This window comes from Dermacentor variabilis, chromosome 4 (genome assembly GCF_050947875.1).
Source record: "Dermacentor variabilis isolate Ectoservices chromosome 4, ASM5094787v1, whole genome shotgun sequence".
NCBI lineage: Eukaryota > Metazoa > Arthropoda > Arachnida > Ixodida > Ixodidae > Dermacentor > Dermacentor variabilis.
Genome location: NC_134571.1, coordinates 182676859 through 182699039, shown reverse-complemented (window position 1 = coordinate 182699039; position 22181 = coordinate 182676859). Strand labels below are relative to the sequence as shown.

The following is a 22181-nucleotide window of genomic DNA, read 5'->3' as shown; positions in this document are numbered from 1 at the left end:
ATCAACATTCCGACGATTCGCGACGAAACTCTATTTCCGGCGGCCGCTCACCAGGTCGTGCACGAAGTGCATTCGGCGAGAATCCACGGAGCCCCACATGACGATAAGGACACATTCTGTAGATGTGTCCGGCTTCGCAACAATGAAAACAAAGGGGCTTCTAGTCTGTGGTGCACCAGACGTCGCTCTTCCTAGTCCTTGCTTCGGCGATGTGCGGTGGGCTGCGAGGCGGCTTGAAGCTTACGTCCATTTGTTGAGTGGGGTGTACCATGCTGCATGCACTTGAGTGTGGCTGAGGGCGTACTGCTTCAGCGTAACTCATTTCGGCGTGCCGTCCCTGCTGTGGTGCCTCGTACTTTCCAGGAATATGGGCGGCCTGTCGGACCTCGGCGCGCACCATTCCCGCAATGGAAAGTTGTCCCATAGGGGCAGTGGTCGTCTGCATCTTATGCAGTTCCTCCTTGACGACAGCCCTGATGAGTTCTTGCAAGGCGCCAACGTCGTTACCTAGGGTAACAGCAGAGAGTTCCCTTGAAATCATGGCGCCGCGGTTGTATTGCTTGGCCCGCTGTTGAAGGGCCTTTTCCATAGTCGTCATGGAACTCTGCAAGTGTCGTCGGCGGATTTCGAATGAGGCCAGCAAATATTTCCTCTTTGACGCCGCGCATGAGATGGCGCACCTTCTTTGTTTCAGTCATAGAAGATACCGCACGTCTGAAAAGCCGATTCATGTCTTCTACGTACGTCGTCACTCGTTCATTCGGGCCTTGAATTCTTGCCTCCAACGCTAACTCCACCCTCTCCTTCCTGGCCGCCCTGGCGAAGGCATTGAGGAACTGCCTACGATATTCTTCCCATGAAATCAGTGTCGCCTCGTGGTTCTCAAACCAAGTTTTCGCGGAATCCTCAAGAGCGAAGTACACGTAGCGTAGCTTACGCTCGATGTTCCAGTCGTTGAGGTTGGCAACCCGGTAAAAATGGTTAAGCCAGTCGTCCGCGTCCTCTGAAGCACTTCCGTGGAACAGATTCGGCGTCCGGATGTGATTGACGACAACGTGCGATGCTGCAGGAGTGGCAGGAGGTGGTTGGTTCGTCATTCTAGTTCGTTCGGCTAGCAGACCGTGCTGCGGCTGGAGTCCCTGGAGATGTCGGCTGGCACGTACGTGCACAGAGGTAAGTTCGGCTGAACTACTCGCCGGGCTTAGGTCTGGGGTATCCTCCGGAGATCTTAACGTCGACCCTACCCAGCACGTCCACGAGAAATGTCACCCAGCTATTACAACTAAAACAGTTTACCACCGACAGATTGGCAAAAAAATGTCTCCCTTTAGCGATGGCTGGTCCTCGGAGAGCGCGCGCACAACCACGAAATTCGCCGTTCTCGCCTTAAGGGTCCCGTGTCATCACGTGCAAACTTATTTCGCGTCAACATATTCCTCATATAGTAGGACAAGCGACTTATTCATGTTTGGTTTGTTTGTATAGTGTAAGCGTGAGTTACACTGTTCGACAATGTTGAAGCACATGTGTGGTCGTGAGGACTGAAGCCTGAGTACGCAAGAAAAAGTTAGTAGTGCCCTGCGCTGCCGTAAAGAAGGTTCATTACAATCAACATAAAAACTCTGGACAGGCGATATTCTGTAAGCACCACTTGCCAGTCGCTGTCGAATGTTATGAACTGGATGGAGTCGTCGGACGCAAGGCTGTCTGGCTGAACCGTATATGACGCTACCATAATCTAATAAACTGCGCTCCAAAGTACGATAGATACGTAGCAGGCATTCATGGTGAGAGCCCCAGCGCTTCCGGGACGGGACTTTGAGGACGTTAAGTGCATTGTTTGCTTTTATTTTAAGGCTCTTTATGTGAGCAACAAAGTTCAATTTTTTTAATACAGAACACCCAGAAACTTTTGTTCTTCTTTTACTGGTAGTGTGGCTTCGTGTAGCTTAAGGGTGAGATCTGGTTGTAGGCCTCGTTTTTGTGTAAAGACAACAATATTAGTTTTTTCATATGAGTAACGAAAACCGTTTTCAGACGCCAACTGTGTTAGTTTGTTTAGTGTAATTTGAATTTGCTGTTCTCAGGATGTCAGGTTCGATGCACGGCACGCAATTTGTAGATCATGCACATATATTGAATGCATTACAGAAGATGGCATTACCTTATTGATCGAGTTCATTTTCCCCGCAAAAAATGTTGTGCTCAATACGCATCCTTGCGGCACACTATTTTCCTGAATGAATACACGTGACAGCGCCGTTGCTAAACGCATCTGGAATGTTCGGTCCAACATGAAATCAGCTAGACATTTGAGCAATCTACCTATGATTCCTAAATCTGCTAAGTCCCCGAAGATACCAAGCCTCCATGTTGTGTCATACGCCTTTTCTAGATCGAAGAAAACAGTGAGACAATATGGCTTGTGTAGAAAGGCCGCACGTATCTCGTGTTCCAGCCAGACTAGGTGGTCCGTTGTCGAGCAACCTTTCTTGTACCTACACTAATGGTTATCTGGCAGGCTCTCCGCTTGAAGGTCGAATGTCAATCTTATGTTTATAATGGCTTCATAAGACTTTGCCAGACAACTTGTGAGAGCTAAAGACCTGTATCTGGTTGCTGTTGTAGGAGGTTTTCCAGCTTTCACGAAAGGGATAATGATGGCTTTCTTCCACTCTTTTGGCATTTTTCCCGTTTCACAGATTATATTAAAAAACGAAGCAAGGTTTCAACTGCATTAGAAAATAGATGAGCGAGCACTGCGTAATGTACTCTGTCTTGACAAGGTGCTGTTATTTTGTCAGTGGTGAGTACTGTATTGATTTCCGGTAGTGTTAAGACCCCCCCCCCCCTATCTTACGATCTCTCTGAACTTTCAGTGCTCGGAAGTTGAAGTTTTTCCGCTGATTGCTTATATTTTAGAAATGCAGCAGAATAGTTTACCGAGCTGGATATATCATGAAAATTCTGCCGTAATATGTCTGCTTGTTCTTCTATATTTGTTTGCGTGCCTGGAGGTGAGAGCATGAGGATAGTGTACGAAGCGTAGTCGCTTATAAACTTAAGAACCTGATCCCACATTCGTTTGGATGTTATTGAGCTATTTATAGAAGAGACATAATTTTTCCAAGACTGTCTTTCGGCTTGTGTGCCTGTGTACCTGGCTGTCGCTTTTGCTTTTTTGAAAAAGAGTAGGTTATCTTCTGTTGGGTATCGCGGAAAGATACCCCATGCCTTGTTTTGTAGTTTTTTGTTTGCGTACATTCCTTCGTCCACCAGGGCTTTAGGTTTTTCCTTACGAAGCCAGACGATGGTGGGACTGCTTCTGCTGCTGCAGCAAGTATACAGGCGGTGATCTTGTCATTTATTTCGTTTATGGTTCTCTCAGCTGATATGTTATCCGGAGTGGCTTTTTCGGTAAAGACAGGCCAGTCTGCTAGATGGAGTTTCCAACGGGGTGGCCTCAGTGGTATGGTAGAAAGAGGAGATGTTCTTTCAATGATAGTAGTCATATTGTCACTACCATAGGGGTTCTGAATAACACTCAACTGAAAATCGCCAAAAAGAGATGGAGAGCAGAGTGACAGATCTAGGCAACTCATAGCTCCTGTGCTTGGGCAGTAGTAGGTTGCCACACCGATGTTTAAAAGGCATATGTCATTTGTTAGGATATAACATCTTCAAGTGTTTGACCCCTATTGTTAGTTGTTTTGCTACCCCGCAACGCGTTATGTGCGTTAAAATCACCGGCCATTAAAAATGGTTCAGGAAGCTGGTCTAAAATTATCTCTAGATATCTTAGGGTAAAATGTGAATGTGGTGGAAGGTACATTGAACAAATGGTGATGGTTTAGTGAGCTAAAACGGTGACAGCAACGCCTTCTATGTGAATGTTAATGGAACTTCTATGGCTGCTATACCGCCTGGCAGAACAATGGCTACACCACCTGACAGCCGGTTCGCCTGAGCACGTCGCGCCGCACAACAGTGAAACCGTTTAAAATGTTTTTTGTGTTTTTCGCCTAGGTTTGTTTCCTGTAAACAGAGGGCCACCGGAGAGAAGATAGTTAACATGTCTTTAATGTCTCCCAGGTTGGGTAAGCCACCTTTTCAGAACTGAGGTTTTTTAGCGCACGAAAAGGGACGAAGGACAGTGGCAAGACGCGGACACAGCGCTAACTTCCAACAATTGTTTTATTCCACAAAGCGGTACACACATATATAGGGAACGGACACCACCGTACGCATGCGCATATGTACTGATTTTTAGTAAGATGAGACAGCAACGAGACACGTGTAGGATGATATCGAAGATGAAAAACGACCATGCATAGCTAAACATTTTTTTTGTAATTGCAAGATTAAAATGTCAGCTCCATCAGGCCACCCTCTGTGTCACGTTTAAAAATCGAATTCTTTTTTTGAACGATCAATTGAAGGCGCGATAAAGCCTCTAAAAAACCTGAGTTATGCGCTAAAAAACCAACGCTCTTTCAAACCTTTTTAATTCCACTGGTTAATAAAAGCCGCTTTGAAATAGATAGGTAATTAGAAATGGCACTACGAAAAAAGTATTAGGTGAGATGTTAGGTGACATGAAATTAAAAAGGCTAATACAAATGAGCGATAACCTTCAGGTTATCACTTTCTTATTTTAAGTGGTTATTGGGATTTTGTTTCTCTTACCACGCTCAAGAGAGCGCTTGTCCTTCGGTTTCAATGACACCGGGGTCCTTGTGTCAATCTCCATCGCTTTCCAAGAAGCGCTGGAGCACACAGAGTTGGGCGCCGGAACACGTGTCTTGGGCCTTGGGGTTCGTTTGATCTTAGGGCACTGCGGGACTGGTGTCTGCAGGTCCTTCGAAGATGACGGAGCAGCACTGGCTGCTTCCACCGCGGGGGCGGTGGAAGCAGCCAGTGCTGTCCTGCGCCAGTGAGCAGCCAGTGAGGAGTCCTGCGAGCCCACGCACAGTGGGCTCGCAGGACTCCTCAGGCCTCTGTGACGATGCGCCCCCCCCCTTCCTCACATCGGCATAACTACGTCGCGAAATGTACGACAGTCGCTTTCTGGCTGCAAAGAATGAGACTGTTTATTTCACAGTTGGAGCAATTACTTCTTTTTCTTTTTTCCAGGTAGGGCAAGACCGCGAGTAAGCGGGATGATCTCCTTTGCAGTTAACAAAATGTGGTGAACAGGTGCAATTCACAGATTGGTGATCGTTGGAGCTGCATTCAGCACAAGTTGTTTGTCCTAGGCATGCTTGTAAAGCATGTCCAAATCTGTGGCATTTGGAACATCGTCTGGGGTTCGGGATATGTGTCGCAACAGACCAAACTTCGCTGACGCAAACACCCCTGCGGGGAGGGGGGGACCGGGTTGCTCTCCCTAAAGTGCTGAGGTATTGCGTACGCGACCTGTTACACAGTGGACATCCTGGGGCAAGTGGCCTGAAAATGCTGGCCCACTGCTTTGTTTGGTGGCGTGGAATTGACCAAGCCATAGAAGGGTACGTAAGGAAGCGCAAAATATGCCAGGCAGTGCAACCCACAGGCCAGACTGTACCACTTCATCCATGGAGTTATCCTACTAGAAACTGGTCACGCGTGCATGTAACATTGCTAAAACGAGTACAAATGTGTTTCTTGTTCTTGTTGACTCATTTTCCATGTGAATCGAGGTATGGCGAATGTCGTCCACGTCTACTGCAAAGACAATTGCAAAAATTCGAAGTACTTTTGCAGCTTACGGTTTCCCTGAAACATTGCTAAGCAATAATGGGCTGCAATTTACTGCAGCCGAGTTTACAGAGTTCATGGCCGCCAATGGCGTGAGACACATGCGCACTCTCCCTCATCATGCAGCTTCAAACGGCGCAGCCGAACGAACCGTGAAAACTGTCAAATGTGCTCTGACAAGGCAAGTCTTGGAAAGCAAATCGCCAGGTGCCCGTTATTTGTTCCAGGAATTTACTGACAGTTTTTTGATGCCATACCGCAACACACCCAGTAGTGTGACAGGAAAGACTCCATCTGAGCTTTTTCTCAAGCGACAGCCACGCACAAAACTTGCATTGTTGAAACCAGCCTTTTCGAGAGCAATGCTCACCAAGCAGCAGGAACTCAAAGAACAGCGAGATAGGTGTCGCGGAAGTGAGCGCTTGTTTGATGTTGGTGATCCAGTGTTTGTGAAAACTGTGCGATGTGAATGTGCCTCGTGTGAGAAAGGTGTTGTGCACCAGGTTGTGTGTGCTGTGACGTATGTTGTAAAAGTGCGCGGACAACTCCGGTTTACGCACGCCGACCAGTTGCGGTCGCGTTATGCTGCCGCGGCAGCAAGGCTGGAACCCGAGTCGAGACTAGTAAATCCTTTGACGCAGCACAGTATCATTGCAACAGAGCGCCGGTCATCGGCCGCAGCAAACGCAGCTCCAACGCATCCAGTTCAGCAATCTCAACAGCCTATCCCACCTGTCAGCACAGACTGCCCGACACTGTCAAGGGCATCTACGCCATTAACGTCGATGTCACAGCTGGAGGCACGGTTAGCTATACCGCCAGCGGAAAGACAACCGCTACGGCGCAGCACGCGCATCCGCAAGTCACCGGACCATTTCGAGCACGAGGACTTTGCAAAATGAACAAATAATTGTTAGATGGAAGGACATGTGATAAGGTGCGGCGCATGTAAACTGCGCCGATACTATCTAATGTGTGACGTCACAGCTGCCTTAGAATGCACGCGCGTTGTCAATAAAGGTGTTCTTGCTGTGGCCACTAGGTCATATCAGAAATCAAAATCAGAATCAACATTTACTGCTAGAAGTTGGGTCAAATTACGAGTATTTTGTATGCAGCAGGAAGTCCCATAGCCAAAGACTGTATCGGGATCTCCTGTACAAGAAGAGTTATGATAATTGACATCTCAAAGCAACAGCAGCATATGATAAGGTACCATAAGTACTTCGTTTAGCGCAATACAACGGACACAAGAAAGGCAACAGGACAGGTGTCCGTTGTATTGCGCTAAACGAAGTATTTATGGATCCACACCAACTAGCCCGCCAACGCATTGTGCTGAACTATGATAAGGTATTATACAAGCAACAGGAAATTAATGTTAACAGAGCAAAATACAGAATTCGTTACAAATAATAACAAGGTTTAGCCTATCTCATGGTAGAATAAATGATCGTATGGCAAGAAAATACCAGTAGTTTATTTACAAGCACAAAAACCAACAAAAAAGAAATGAAAGCAAAAACGAACGGACAAAAACGGTTACAGTAAATTTTCTCATTTGATTGTCAATAATAAATACATATTTAGTTCCAGCTTGATTTGGTGTAAGGATCTTGTATTTTTGATAATGAGAGGAAGAGTGTTCCGCACTGATAAGCAAGTTAATTCTGCGGTTTGTGTACCGTAGTTAGTGTGGGTTTGAGGTAAAAGAAAATTGTTATTCAGCGCAAATATGGTGGTACTATGCGTTGTCAGGTTATATGGTGAAAATGTGATCGATGGTTGCTCATTGCGTAGAAGTCTGTAAAAAAACATACCTAGGTTGTATTCAGCGAGCCCAGAAATAGTAAGATGTTATTCTCGTGTAGTAAGCAAGTGGCATTAGAAAAGCGTGAACTATGGGTAACAATTATGATGGCTGGGTTCTGAACTGTTTGTAAAGATGCAGTATGAGTAATATAGGTGTTTCCCCAACATATTATACCACAAATAATGTGAGAGTGGAAGAAAGAGTGGTAAAGGGAGAGCAATGCGATACGTGTGAAGTAAGGGCGTGCTTTAATTAATATGCGTATACTGTAAGCTATTTTCTTTTTTATATGAGCAATAAGATCATGATATTTCAAAATGCAATCAGAATGCGAAGGAAAGATGAACATGAACTTGGATGAAGGCAGTGGGGACCAAGGCTGATAGGTGGAATGGAAGCTATGTTTCGCTGATGTTATGAGAATACATCAAATTTAGTTTCAGTTACAATAATAGATAACATGTTAACATTACATCACCTTAGAATGTTTTCTAAGTCAAATGAAAATGTTCCTGTAGCTTTAAATGCACGCTGGGTACTAATGAGTTAAGCTTCACATGGCTGGTGGAGTGTTCACAAAAAATAGAATGTTGGGAGACCCGACTGCTAAGACAGCGGTAGGCACTTTGGCGATAGCTTCATTCCTACGTGGGTAGCCGCGGTCGAGCTTGAGCAGACGATAGTCGGCTTCTTCCCGAAGTACGTCATGGTTATGGGAATTCGAAACGCACATTTTTAGTTACCTCGTCACGTTTACTGCATCAACAATTATACACAGTTAGAGTAGGAAGAAACGCACTGATCTTAACACCTTTCTTGATTGATGTCAGCTAGAAAATGGCAGCCGTCTATGAGAATACCCATGCAAGCCATTGGCAGCCTCAAAACTGCGCAAGTGCAAGCCTCGTTCGGAAAAAAATGAATAAAGCCCGAGATACAGGGTTTGACCTTGCGCGTGCTCCGTCGTCTGATGTTTCAGAGTGCATAGAAACTATCTGATTAATGTGACCGATTCTGTGTGTTTATAATGTCATCCAGCCTTATGTAATGATCTTAAATATGTGACGCCCATAGCATTGTGCATTCGTGGATGCATGCGAGCGCTGGTGATTTCGCCTGAATCCGCGACGGGTCAGTCATATATAGCCAACGCCTTTGACCCACAGAAATGATTCGCATGATTGGCGCATGTACTTTAGTCGCGTGCCCAAAGGTTTCGCCCAATAAAGAGTTAGTTTTGATACTCGCAGTTATGTCACGGTCGGACTTTTCGCCATCGCGACGACGTGACGATATACACACAATGTACGCAAATAAACAAACACACAAATATACGCCGAAATCTTCGTTGAAAAACAAATTTAGTTCCGTCATTTTGGCCGGGGCCCTGTTTTAATGAAAAGTGGTTTCGCACACATAAGGACCACTGTTTTAAATATTTTGGCATTGCGCCATAACTACTTCACAACGAGAATATGAGGGTGCACAGTGCATCACAAGCAAACTAGTTATTGCGCAATGTTTCACCAACAATGTAACCGAAATATATAAAACAGCGTTGTCATGGGTATTCTAAACCATTATGGTAAAGGTTGGTCACCGATCGAAACGTCGACATTAAATTTGTTTTGAACGTCGTTTTCTTCAAATAACTATACAGTTGCCAGGAACTTTTATCACGCACACGCACGCACACACACCCATATATATATATATATATATATATATATATATATATATATATATATATATATATATATATATATATATATATATATATATATATATATATATATATATATATATATATATATATATATATATATATATATATATATATATATATATATATATATATATATATATATATATATATATATATATATATATATATATATATATATATATATATGGGTGTGTGTGCGTGCGTGTGCGTGATAAAAGTTCCTGGCAACTGTATAGTTATTTGAAGAAAACGACGTTCAAAACAAATTTAATGTCGACGTTTCGATCGGTGACCAACCTTTACCATAATGGTTTAGAATACATACATACATATATATATATACATATATATACGCACACACACACTCAAGAGTGGGGCCGAAGGCTTGCGGTTTGCGAAGCCCGTCCGTTCTATGAGCTTGAGTCTGTGTAATGCGACGCTCATCATATGTGCCAATCTTTGTTTTGCAGCATTTCATCAATATTTCAGGTCAGCCCTGCATGATCGAAGCTGCACTTGAAGCAAATTGTAGTATAGTGTCGCCCCCTGTCAGATCTCTGTGTTATCATACATTTATGTTTCATAGTAGTTTAGCTAGATAGCGCACCCCCCTTCTGTCATGTGACGAGCTGGGACCAATCAGGAGGTCTCATCTGGCGTGTGAAGTCCTATTTAGTAATAAACGGCCGCAAGCCGGCTGAGTCTTCATTCCGGTTTTCATGAGGAGCAGTTAGCTCTGAGTCTCCTTCACTGCGTCGGCGCTCGCCGCGCGTTCGCTGGCCGGGGGCCCCCACTTGCCTGCCGCTGCAGGCACAACACAAATCACAAGCGGCGGCGGCATAGCGGCCAGTAGAAAGAAATGTTCCCCCGTTCACGGCTGCACTAAATCGTTATTGGCACAACGCGAAAGTGGTGGCGACAGTTGTCGCACAAGAAGCCACTAAACTTTTGTAACTGAGAGGCTTCGAAACCTATAATGGCGCATAAAATCTTAGAGGCTATGTCTAGCAGACACATCTGCCTTTGTTAAGCGTAATGCGCCAAGAAGCCATGAACAGATTTCCGAAACAACGCCTAGTTGTCGCTAATAGTTTGTCGTCCAAACAACTTTACAAAAGTATAAAGCAAATGCAAATATGAGAGTGGTCGGATGAAACAGCAGAGGACGGTGTCCTAATAGATCCGGCATGGCCGGCTTTCACCTCGATGTCGCCGCCATGTTTGCCACGCTAAACCATCGTGTAAGGGCGATGTCCATGCTCTGTGAGAAGGGAATCACGCGACTCTGTGGTGACCATTGCATTCGCGCAGACGTTCCGCCGACCCGGCCGTCATCGATTCGTATGCACAGTGTTTGCGTCCATGCAGTGTGACAGTGGCGCCGACAGAACAAGAAACGCGGCACCGGCAGTAGGCAGGCCAAAATCGAAGTCGTGTCGGCTTCGCCGGACGAGTGACTGACGAGTTTGTGCCCATTCTGGGCCAGTTTCCCAGAATGGATATGACACTGTGCGACAGGGTTTACGAAGCCACAAATGCATTAAAATATGCGTCACACTTGTGTGCTGTTGTGTCTCTTATCAACCTAAGTCCGTCGACAAACATCGTACATCGCGTTCATTTTCCCCTGCAGCTAATACGTACACACGAAACTGTTTTCGTGCCATGCAATACTGCTGCCACTTCGCTAACTCAAACAAATTTTTGCCATTTCCATTGCAATATTGCGTTGGAACTCCATGTTGTTTTACAGTTTGTAGGTTTTCGAAAGTAGAGCCAAAGGTCGTAATATATGCGTAGTGAATTTTACGAGAACTCTCTGAATGACGCCGAAACATTGGACCACGTGCAGCCTTTTCCAGCGTCCGCGCACACTGTATTGCACATAAGGCGATCCAGTCCGTTTCCCTCCGGCAAAAAATGACACCTATTGCAACGGATTTGGCACGTAAGGCAGTAGTTTTTATTGAAAAGGTGAACTGGATGCTTGTCTAGCTTTCCGGCACGAAATGTTTTGATTGGGGTATTTTTTATTGAAATAATTTAACATTATTTCCAAAGAAATTGCGCTTAGCAATCAACACGCCCTAAACATACATTGACAATTTATGTGATGAAACCACTCACCAATGCCACCCGTTCCGGAGATTTGGACAGAGCTTCTTTGATGAGCGTGTAGGCTGACCACAACGGAATATCTACGGTCGGAAATGGTGAGTACACGATGCCGTTTTCTATGCGCGCCTTCATGTTGCGTCTGGGCTCCACTGATTTTGCTGCACTTTGCCGGCTACAACTCGGCACAGCCGCTACCGCCGGGAAACCTTGCACACTGGCGAGGAGGAATATAAACAGTTGTTATTTGGGTTCTCCCGACGCCCTACAGGCGGCACGAAACTTCAAGCTGAGGTTTTTCATCTCGCCTGTGCCGACAGCAGTGATAACACGCGCCACATTAATGAACCCCTTATCGCGCTTTCGCCATTGATAGCTTTCCCTAGTTCTGTGTTATCGTGGTCGTTTGAATTGGCACTTCATATGACAGGCAAAAGCGTAAAATCCGCTGCAGTCTGTCGACGAGAGAGGGCGTGATTTCAAAGTGTAAAACAATTTACTTGCGTGTTTATGTTCGAGGTTTTAGGATTTTCTTTCATACAGGGATAAATCGCGCAAAAACTGAAATTCATACTCTATCAGCGCGCAGAGCAGGAACTCTTACCCCCTTGGATCGTGTTACGGTTGGAACATTAGTGTTCAGCCCCTCAACATAGACACGCCTACAAGCTACGCATGCACAAAAGCTTGACAGTCGCTTTTGCATACGCTCAAGAACATCAAGGCAAAAAGCTTCGCGTTCACGTGACATTAAGTAAATTACTTGACATTCTCATTCGAATGTGTTATTACTTCCTATGGTTTCTCCCCAAAAAAGTCGTGGATTGAAGTGCTCTAATTAAATCTATCTTAATTGTTTTAATTCATTCCGCTTTATTTAACGCCAAAAGTCGCGGGTTCGATTTCCATAAATTTTGATGGCATTGAATAAGTCCCCGTCGGCGAAAGCTCTGCAGAACTATAAAGTTGCTACCGACCAAGTGAATATTGGTGCTAGAACGCGGCACGGTTAATTTTTGATAAATTCTAATATCGGGTCTTTCGACCTGCGAGCCACGTAGTCCTTTCGCATTATTAACACTTCAAGCAACTTGAACCGTTTCATCGCACATCATAAACTTCAATGAGAATCGCACTTTTTGCCACCCACTTGTGTAGTTCCCATAGCGATGAACAGAAACGCCTGTAAATACCTGCGCGCAATGATTTTGTACGTTTGTTAGAAATACGTACCTTTATAAGCTTTTATACCTCTCTTAATCTTAGCAGGTGTGCAAGTTGTCTATAACTGCCAAAGAAAACATCTCCTGCTATGAAGCCAGAAAGCGACTATTGTACATTCGGCGAAGAAGGTATGCCGATGTGACGCAGAAGGGGGCAGCGTCACAGAGGTCTTAGGAGTCCTTCGAGCCTAGCACAGTGGTGCCGCAGTGACCCCTCCCGCCCCCGCGCGTGAAGATGTCAGTGCTGCTTCATCCTCTTCGAAGGGCCTGCAGACACCAGTTCCACAGGGCCCTAAAATCAAACGATCCCCAAGGCCCGAGACACGTGTCTCGGTGCCCAACTCTCGGCCCTCCAGTGTTTCAGGGAGAGCGATGGAGGTCGACCCTAAAAACCTCGGTGCCATTGACACCAAAGGACAAACGTTCCCTCGAGCGTGGAAGGAGGGACGAAATCCCGATAACCACCTTAACTAAAAAAAGCGATAACCTAAATGTTATCGCCTGTTTGTACTAGTTTTTTTTAATCATTCACCTAACATCTTATCAATTATCTTTTCATTCTTCAATGCCACTTACTAACTTTCAAGTGCGGAATGGCCTTTATTATCCAGTGGAATGGTAGAGATCCCTTACACAACTTGGGTGACATCAAAGACATGTTAATAACTTCTCTCCTGTGGCCCTGTGCTTACAGGAAACAAACCTAGGCGAACACACAAAAAGATTTTAAAAGGTTTCATTGTTGTACGCCGAGACCGTACGAAGGCGAAGCGGCTCTCAGTTGGTGTAGCCATTGTTCTGCAGGGTGGTATTGCAGATAGAGAAGTTCCCACTAACAGTCACACAGAAGCCGTTGCTGTGAACATTTTAAAAACCGTCACCATTTGTTCAATATACATTCCGCCGCATTCACATTTCACTCTAAGAGATCTAAAGTTAATTTTGAACCAGCTACCTGAACTATTTTAACAGACGGTGATTATAACGCATATAACACGTTATGGAGTAGTAAAGCAACTGACACTAGGGGTCAAATACTTGAAGATTTTATACTAACAAACGAAATATGCCTTTCAAACATTGGTGTGGCAACTTACTACTCCCCAACACAGGAGCTATGAGTTGCCTAGATTTGGCAGTATGCTCTACATCTCTCTTTGGCGACTTTCAATCGAGTGCTATTGATAACCCCTATGGTAGCGACCATATGCCTGATATCGTTAAAAAACATATCCTTTCTACCATACATTAAGACCACCATGTTGGAAACTACATCTAGCAAACGGGCCCCTCATTACTGAAAGGCCACTCTGGATAACATATCAGATGTGTTAACCACAGACGAAATGAATGATAAGATTATCGCATGCATATTTGCTGCAGCATAACAGACAACCCCACAATCCTCTGGCTTCCTAAGGAAAACCTAAAAGTCTGGTGGACGAAGGAATATACGCAAACAAAAAACTATAAAACAAAGCGTGGGGTATCTGTCGGCGATACCCAACACAAGATAATTAACTCTATTTAAAAAAAAGCGAAAGCCAAGTACACACGCACACGAGCCGAAAGACAGTCCTGGAAAAATCATGTCTAGTCCTTACATAGCTCGATAACTTCTAAAACAATGTGGGATCAGGTTCGTAAGTTTAGAGGCGACAACGCCCCTTACACGATTCCCATACTTTCAGCCCCAGGGACACAAACAAATTTAGTAGGACAAGCAGACAAATGAGGGCAGCATTTTCATTATATACGAAGCTCAGCAAACTATTCTGCTACTTCCAAAATATAGGCAATCAGCAGAAAAACTCAAGCTTCCCACCACAGGAAGTTCAGAGAGATCATATAATGCCCACTTGACACTACCGGAAATCAATAGAGTACTCACCAGTGGCGAAAAACAGCAGCTGGTCCGGACAGAGTACCAAGCAAGCTCAGCAAACTATTCTGCTACTTTCCAAAATATAGGCAATCAGCAGAAAAACTCAAGCTTCCCACCACAGGAAGTTCAGAGAGATCGTATAATGCCCACTTGACACTACCGGAAATCAATAGAGTACTCACCAGTGGCAAAAAACAGCAGCTGGTCCGGACAGAGTACATGACGCTATGATCGCTCATCTATCTCCTAATGCAGTTGAAGCTTTGCTTCGCTTTCCTAATATAATCTGGGAAACGGGGAAAATTCCGAATGAGTGGAAGAAAGCCACCATAATCTCTTTCTTGAAAACAGGAAAACCTCCCACAACAGCAACCAGCCACAAACCTATAGCACTCACAAGTTGCCTTGCAAAGTCTTATGAAGCCATTATAAACATAAGATTGACATACGTCCTTGAACTGCAGAACCTGCTAGATAACGATTAGTGTGGATAAAAGAAAGTTGCTCTACAACGGATCACGCAGGCAATATTGTCTAATTGTTTCCTTTGATCAAGAAAGGGCGCACGACACAGCATGGAGGTTTGATATTTAAGGGGCTTAGCAGATTTAGGAATCCGCGGGAGAATGCTCAAATGTCTAGCAGATTTCATGTTGGACCGAACATTCCAAGTGCGCTTATGAACGGTGCTGTCACGTGTACTCATTCAGGAAAATGGTATGCACAGAGATGCGTATTAAGAACAACATTGTTTGTGGCGAAAATGAACTCGGTCAATAATGTAATTCCATCCTGTGTAATACATTCATTATATGCCTTTATATGTTATTCATTGTATGTTATATGTTATTCATTGTAGCAATACTGTGAAAGACAAAACTAGTTTTTATTGGGTGAACCTGTGCCCACAAAGACAGGCTAAGTTTCTTCTCCCACTCATTGTACCAGATAACTAAAGATGCTCTTGACATTTTGAATTTATTCTTTGCCATTTGGCTCCCCGATGGATGAGCATTCCGACTCCACCTCCCTTTCTTTCCGACTTAGTTCTGTTGCACCCTTCCCAAGCATATTCCTCAATCACTGGCGGCTTTTCCGAGTCTCTAATGCGCGTTTCTGTAACCGCACACGCCCCTGTTTGTTTTCTACTTAACTGATCCTCAATCTCTGCCCACATTTCCTTTCTTCTGCCGCCCTGCGTGTTTATGCAGCCTATTGCATGCCGAGGTTTCGTTCTTCCTTTCTTCCTTTTCCTGTTATTGACGGTGATACTATTCTGAGGTTCCCTTAGAGGACCTTCTTTATTACTACCTACTCTGGCCTCCTGAGTGCCTGAGGGCCCCCTAAAAAAACAACAGTGCGACCCGCAAGTCGCCAGCCCAGTTCTCACGCAAGCCTGTAATTGAAGTGGATTCCGTTTCGCTCAAAACCACCACATCTTTTTACTTCGTTGTTTACTTCAAAAACCTCTAAAGCTTTCTCTCGGCTAATTTTCCTTATAGCCTCATTAGCAGCCACTACGGCTCTTCGTACGTAAATGTGACGTACAGGCACTTCCGGCACCATGCACACTAGGATCTGCACCTGAGGGGATAGCTGGCGCAAGTCGTCCACCCCTTTCGCCAAGCGATGGGCTAGTCCAGTCGCTTACCTGTTTGATGTCAGCTTTGCTTTTGCTCTCTTGATGACAGAACCCAGTGTCTGCCTTGTAAATGTCCCTACCGCTACTCTTTTATCGCCTTTCACACTATCCACAATTGCTTCTGAGCACTTAGCCAGGTTTGAGTCGCCGGCGATAATAACAATTTCACTCTCTCCTACCTCTCCCTGCTTTCGTTTGTCCTTTTCCGCGTGATTCGGACTCGACAAGGGGTACTGATCCCTGCACTCCTGCTTTTTGTGTTTGGCAGCCTCAAGGTAGGGCCTTTCTTTCCAGCTACCTCCTCCCCAGGTTTCACGCATTCCACTTGCTTTACTGAAACTCCCTCTTCTGTCACATCGGGGGACTGTGCTCCACTGTCTCGACCATTCTCGTTCCCAATGACAGCGCTGTTTAGCTTTTCCTCGGCTGGTTGAAGTCTTTGTTCCACTACGTTCCCTGAATCACACTCCATATATAGCTTATTTTTGAGCTCTTCAACTTTTTTGCTAAGGTCTTCCTGGAAAGCCTACACTTGCTTCAGCCTAGCATCGACATCACAGTGTGTGCGGATTGACTCGATTCCCTCTCCAGTCTCATACCCTCCTCATCTGCCTTGAGGGACCCCCCTCCCTACACTGCCCGTTTTCCCGGCTTTCATGCCACGTATTGCACCGCTTTTTCTGATGCAAATGCTATAATTCTATATTAACGCAGAGCACGTGACTTGTAACAAAAACCAATACGCAAAGGATATAAATCCTTAAAATGTCGCAAAGCAATCGTCACCAATGTTTTAAAAGCAAACAATGCTGCTGAGACTTAAGCTGTGACATGTTTTTGCACGTGTTCAGCCACGCGGCCAACCTCTCTCTTTCATACCAAATCAAAATTCCCGATACCAACGCACACACAGCAAAACCACTAATAGCTATTTTTCTTGCCCACTTCCAAGCTACCATTTAAAGGTTAAGCGTACTTAACATCCTACCCGGTTGCACGTGTTGAAGAACGTGGCCCGAAAGGAAGCTCTGACTATCCTGCAAAACCAAATGTACACGAAAAAAAAACCAGCGCACACAAAAAATGGGAGACAAAAAAACTACCCAATTATTATTTAAAGTGTAAAAAATCAGCAAGTAATAAACAGAAGAAAGCTCACAACATGCACAAAAACTTATGATTTCGTTGCCGCCACGGAGCCCTGAAAACACGTCCATTCGCAAAAACTCACGCCACACCACTTAACTTCCTTGGACTGACGCACGCTTGCTATAAACATTGCAATTAACTATTTAAGGCTTGGCATATGGCGTGGAAGGAGGCGCTCTTCAGCGGTGTGAGTGTGTGCAACAGGGATGACTGCTCCTGCAAGGGGCGATGGCCAGCAGCTTCAAGTAAGGCTTGGCATGAGGCTTCCGTGGGTGTTCTTGCCTCTGACACTGGTGGCACGATTTCCCCGCAATGAAGGGCAGCACTTGTCTTTTGTGGGACGAAATCTTGAGAAGAAAAGCGTAGTATCGAACAAGACGGGCTCTGTGGGGACGACGACAACAATATTACGCCAGAGTAGCACCCGTCGCTTGTATGAAAACAAAACGCTGCATGAGTTGAGGTCTGTCTGCTGCGGCTCCTGTGAATGGCGCCCAAGCGTCACCCACGCGCTGCCTCTCCCGGTCTACTATTAGTGAGGCGTTCGCGCCACACTTCGCTCCATTTGCAATGTGCCATGTGTGACAGCTTGTCCGCGCGAGCTACGATACTCGCAGCCTTTTCTTCTTAATATAAATGGTGTATTTGTATAATCATAATACAAAATGATTAGACACGAAATGAAAACACATATAGAGCTGCATTCAACTTCCCCATTAGGGACTGCTGCGCTAGATTATATTACCTAATTTTCTCGCTTTTCCTGTTATTAGCAATGCTACGGGTCAGTAATTACTCATGTGTAAAAGTTCTTGTGGTATGGAGGGCAAGCTACAGTCTTCTAAGTTGTGAGTTACTACGTGGTATGGGGGGGTGGCATAAATTCTGTCTATCCTGCTTGCTGTATGTTGCAATGCTCTTGCTGGTGCAAAGTTCTTTCCACGTTTGGCAATCTATGCATCCGGCAATTGGTTGTGTATGAGCGATTTCTTGAGTTCTTTTGCGAAAGAAGTAGAACCGCCTTGTCGCGAACATCGTATGTCAAGAATTGAGTCTAGTACTTAATGTATCCCAGTATTATTATGCTCTACGCTTAAACATCTATTATATTTAACTGTTTAGGGAAGGTATTGTCCATAGTTGTAGTAGCTGTGCCTAGACGTTTATGATCATCACTGTTCGTGAGGTGAAAACGATGTCAACGGTATTTACTCGGCCTTTAGTCTCATGTGCAGTGTGCACGTTTTCTGTGTCTATTTGACATAAAGATAATTCCGGTACCGCAGCTGCGGGCTTAAGTAAAGGAGAAAAATGCTTCAGCACTGCATCTGCTTTGCAGTTCTAATATATCACGCATTGTTCTAAAACTTCTTTCCTGTAGGAAAAAAAATGTCTATGCCATTTTGGTTGGCGAAAAAAAGTATTTCACTTTCTTTGCTCGTATCTCTAAAACCTCATATAATAGAAAACATTAATTTCAGTATTGCCATCTATTACTAAAGGGAAGGCTAGAGGAGAAAGGGAATATGTTAAGGAAAAGTGGGCGGGCTTTCTTGGACTGACGCACGCTTGCTGTAAACATTGCAATTAACTATTGTGGATTGTATTGTGATGAGCACATTATCACGAGTCACGCTTTGTCGTGTGATGCAGTTTTTCACACATCAGCAGAAATGTTTGCGACAGGGGCATAATTCAACCTCTGGCATGCCATTTCGCATTCACATGAAACGGGGGCAGAGTATGCGAAAAGAAAGGTTTAGGAGGGCCAGTTGTGCGGAAGAGCATTTGCTGAGGCTGGTGCTGTTCATTAGTCAGTTTGGTCTATTACACAATTCAAATGTGATGAACGTGTCGGTGTTCATTAATTTCTTTCTTGTCAAGGGCAAGGACTCCTTTGAATCGATTTGAAGTTTTGTGAACGGGCGCCAATCTGAGCATTTGCTCGTGCGAACTCTGTTCGTCCACCAATTCATTGGGTGTTCTCCCGTCTATCGAAAGAATCAGATACTAAGAGGGCTCTCCTCCTTGTCACACAGCCGACCAAGATGAGACGAGACTTGTCTGAGCCTAGAGGAACGCGATGTCTACACTTAGTCTTCAACTCGCATCAGTGCAGTGCATCATACACATTCTAACGCACTCGGTTGGTTGTGCGCATCAATGAACGGAAATGAAGGGGACGGGATACACACCAATGTGGATATTTTGAGTAAAAGAAAGGAAACAATACTGGTTCACTGGAATTTCAGCTGCACATGGTTGAAGTCAAACACATAAACTACGCAGAATCTTAGACTAGAACCAGCGTTGAGATATCCATCCCCAAATTATGCCATGAATCACTTTATTGGCTGAGTTAAAAATGTTTCAAAAGACTTTCTCGGTAATTTAGGAAACACAATAGTTGAAAACTACAAGAAATGTTGATGCATTTTCAGGAAGCCTAGGGGAATATATCTCAATACCAGTTTTTCTCAAGATTCTGCTAACCCTTGCAACACCGAGCACTCCCTGGGAAAAGCACCAAATATCCTGCGATTGCTTTTAGTCGTTGAAACAAACGTAAACACAAAGAAAGAGCATAGAATATGCCGCCTATATATTTGCTTCAGAGAGAGGCCCTGAAAAAAAATTATTTTGAAAAAAGAAAACTGAGTTTGCTTCTGCACAGTGCTAATAAAGACTGTACTGCGCAGCTTCAATTTGTAAGGTGATCTGAAAAGATGGGTTCCTTGCTCTAAACCAACGATACAATCACTTGGAGGAATGTCCGGGTAACCTGGCTTCGACGGCTCTGAAAATTTGAAAGTAAGAAATAGTGCACAGTACCATGGCCGCAGTGTTCGCACCTTGTCTTGATTTGCTCGGAAGTGGTTCTCTTTCAATCACACAAGGAACATTTTAAGCACACGAAGTATCTGCTCGTTCGCTTTCGATTTTTAGCTGTCCGCGTAATGCACATGAAAAATTGGGCAGTGGCAAGCAGTGACATACTCGCCGTGGTGGTGTGGACGTTATGGTGTGTCGCTATTAATCCCGAGGGCGTGGGATCAAATTCATTCCAAGGCCGCTGTATTTCAATGAGGGTGAAATGCAAAAATCCTCGCGCATTTTGCATTGGGTGAATGGTAAAGAAGCCCAGGTGATCAAAACTAATCTGGAGTCTATCACAACGGTGTGCGTTACAAGGAAAGCGTGATTTTGCTACTTACAACCGTAGAATTTAATGTTATTTTCACTGCTGACATGAGGTGCGAAGGATTTGCATTCTGCTTTTTTTTTGTTTGTGAGGTTGAGTTCGGGAGTTGCTAATCAGGGCCTTTACAAGACGATGACGGCATTTTGGAAAGCTTACTGCAAGTATAGAAACATGCTGCACGGTGCTGTCACCTAGCGTGCGTCAAAAAGCATGCAAGGACGCCAAATTTATCAGCGGTGAAGTCAAACTTATGTTTGCAGGTTTTACTTCTGTTGGGTCCAGCTTATCTCCAGTAGGACAGGTATAAATTTCAACGGCAAGCCTGGCTTGTTCTCAGTAGGGAAAGGGTAAAGTGCACTTGAATTCATATTTTTAACTCCTGCAGTTATAACGTACAGTTGTGTTCAGTTTCTTGGGACAAAATACTGAACACAATTTTAACTGATCACTGCGAACTATCATAGAAGTACTTGATGCCTCTCTTAGCAGTCTACCTTAAACAGAAGACCAGGTATAAGTGATTTTGTTTCTAGCAGAAAAGACAAGCTTTTGTATGTAAACGTAATATCTTGAAGCGTACAATAGTAGTTCAATGCCTATGACATCTAGCAGTTTCAGTACGACTTCAATAGGGATAAGTGCAAAAGCATTCATGTTACATGCTCTTAGCGCACGTTAAAGTGACTTTAAAGGAAAACAGAGTTAAGGTAGATTTAAAGTTAGGCTTCTTAAATACAAATTCTTCATTTGTAGGGACAACAGACCTTTTGTGAACAAGAAGATTTAAAAGTGAATGGGCGCTAACTGATAAACTAAATTCTGGAGTTTTCCGCGCCAAAGCCGCGATAACATCATGAGGCAAGGAATACGAGGCACTCTGGAATAATTTTGACACCCAGGGGTTCTTCATCATGCGTCCAATGTAGGGTACACGGGCGTCCTCGCATTTCACCCCCCTCTAAACGCGGCTGCCACGGCCAGGATTTGATCCCTCGCCCTCTATATTAGCAACGCAACGTGCAGCCCCACAACTGAAACGCCATGCTTCTCGGCAACCTCCTTCAGTGAGTGGGACACTTGTCGCACATGAGGCACAAACTACAGCTGCTTAAACTGCGCACTGTTAGCTGTTGCTGCTTTTAAGTGCTTAAAGCTCTACTAAAACAATGTTGATGGCTGGAAAAAATGCATCAAACAAGTATAGCATAGATTTCGTGCTACATTTTACCTTTGTAAAACGAGGATATGAGTCACAATACGCTCGTTGGCATTGAGATAAAGGACCGCCTGCAGCTGCCTGCAGTGCTGTAAAAAGCATGGAGGCGACGGGGACTCGGGTCATAGCCACTACCCACCAGGTGAATGCGTCATCTACTTAGGTAGTAGTAAAAGACTGCGAAAAAGAAAATTAGTTACCAGCCCCGCGGCTCTGTCAAAGTTGCTTGAGCAGTATCTCAACATTATCATTTATTTTGAAAACCTGTCCCAACAACCTGCAATTACCTTTGTGTAGCGCTCTCTGATTGAAACTGGTTCCTGCGAATGTCCTAATATGGTCACCCCAGCAAATTTTCTGCCCTCTTCGACAGTGCCTCTATTCCTGTGGCTCCCATCCTGTAACTTTGTCGGTTCGCCGGTTATAGACTCTGCACAACATATCCTGCCCAGTTGATTTTTTTTCCTTTTAATG

The 22181-nt window shown here is 44.6% G+C and overlaps 1 protein-coding gene across 1 annotated transcript in view; it reads right to left on the bottom strand.

Annotated features, from left to right (window-relative positions):
* Positions 1-11593, bottom strand: part of LOC142578449 (putative 4-coumarate--CoA ligase 1) — a 234005-nt gene extending 222412 nt beyond the window's left edge. Inside the window, exon 1 of the mRNA XM_075687831.1 lies at positions 11403-11593. Within this exon, the coding sequence (XP_075543946.1) occupies positions 11403-11525 (123 nt within the window). The 5' untranslated portion in view covers positions 11526-11593. The remainder of the gene's footprint in view (positions 1-11402) is intronic.
* Between the last annotated feature and the right edge of the window lie 10588 nt (positions 11594-22181).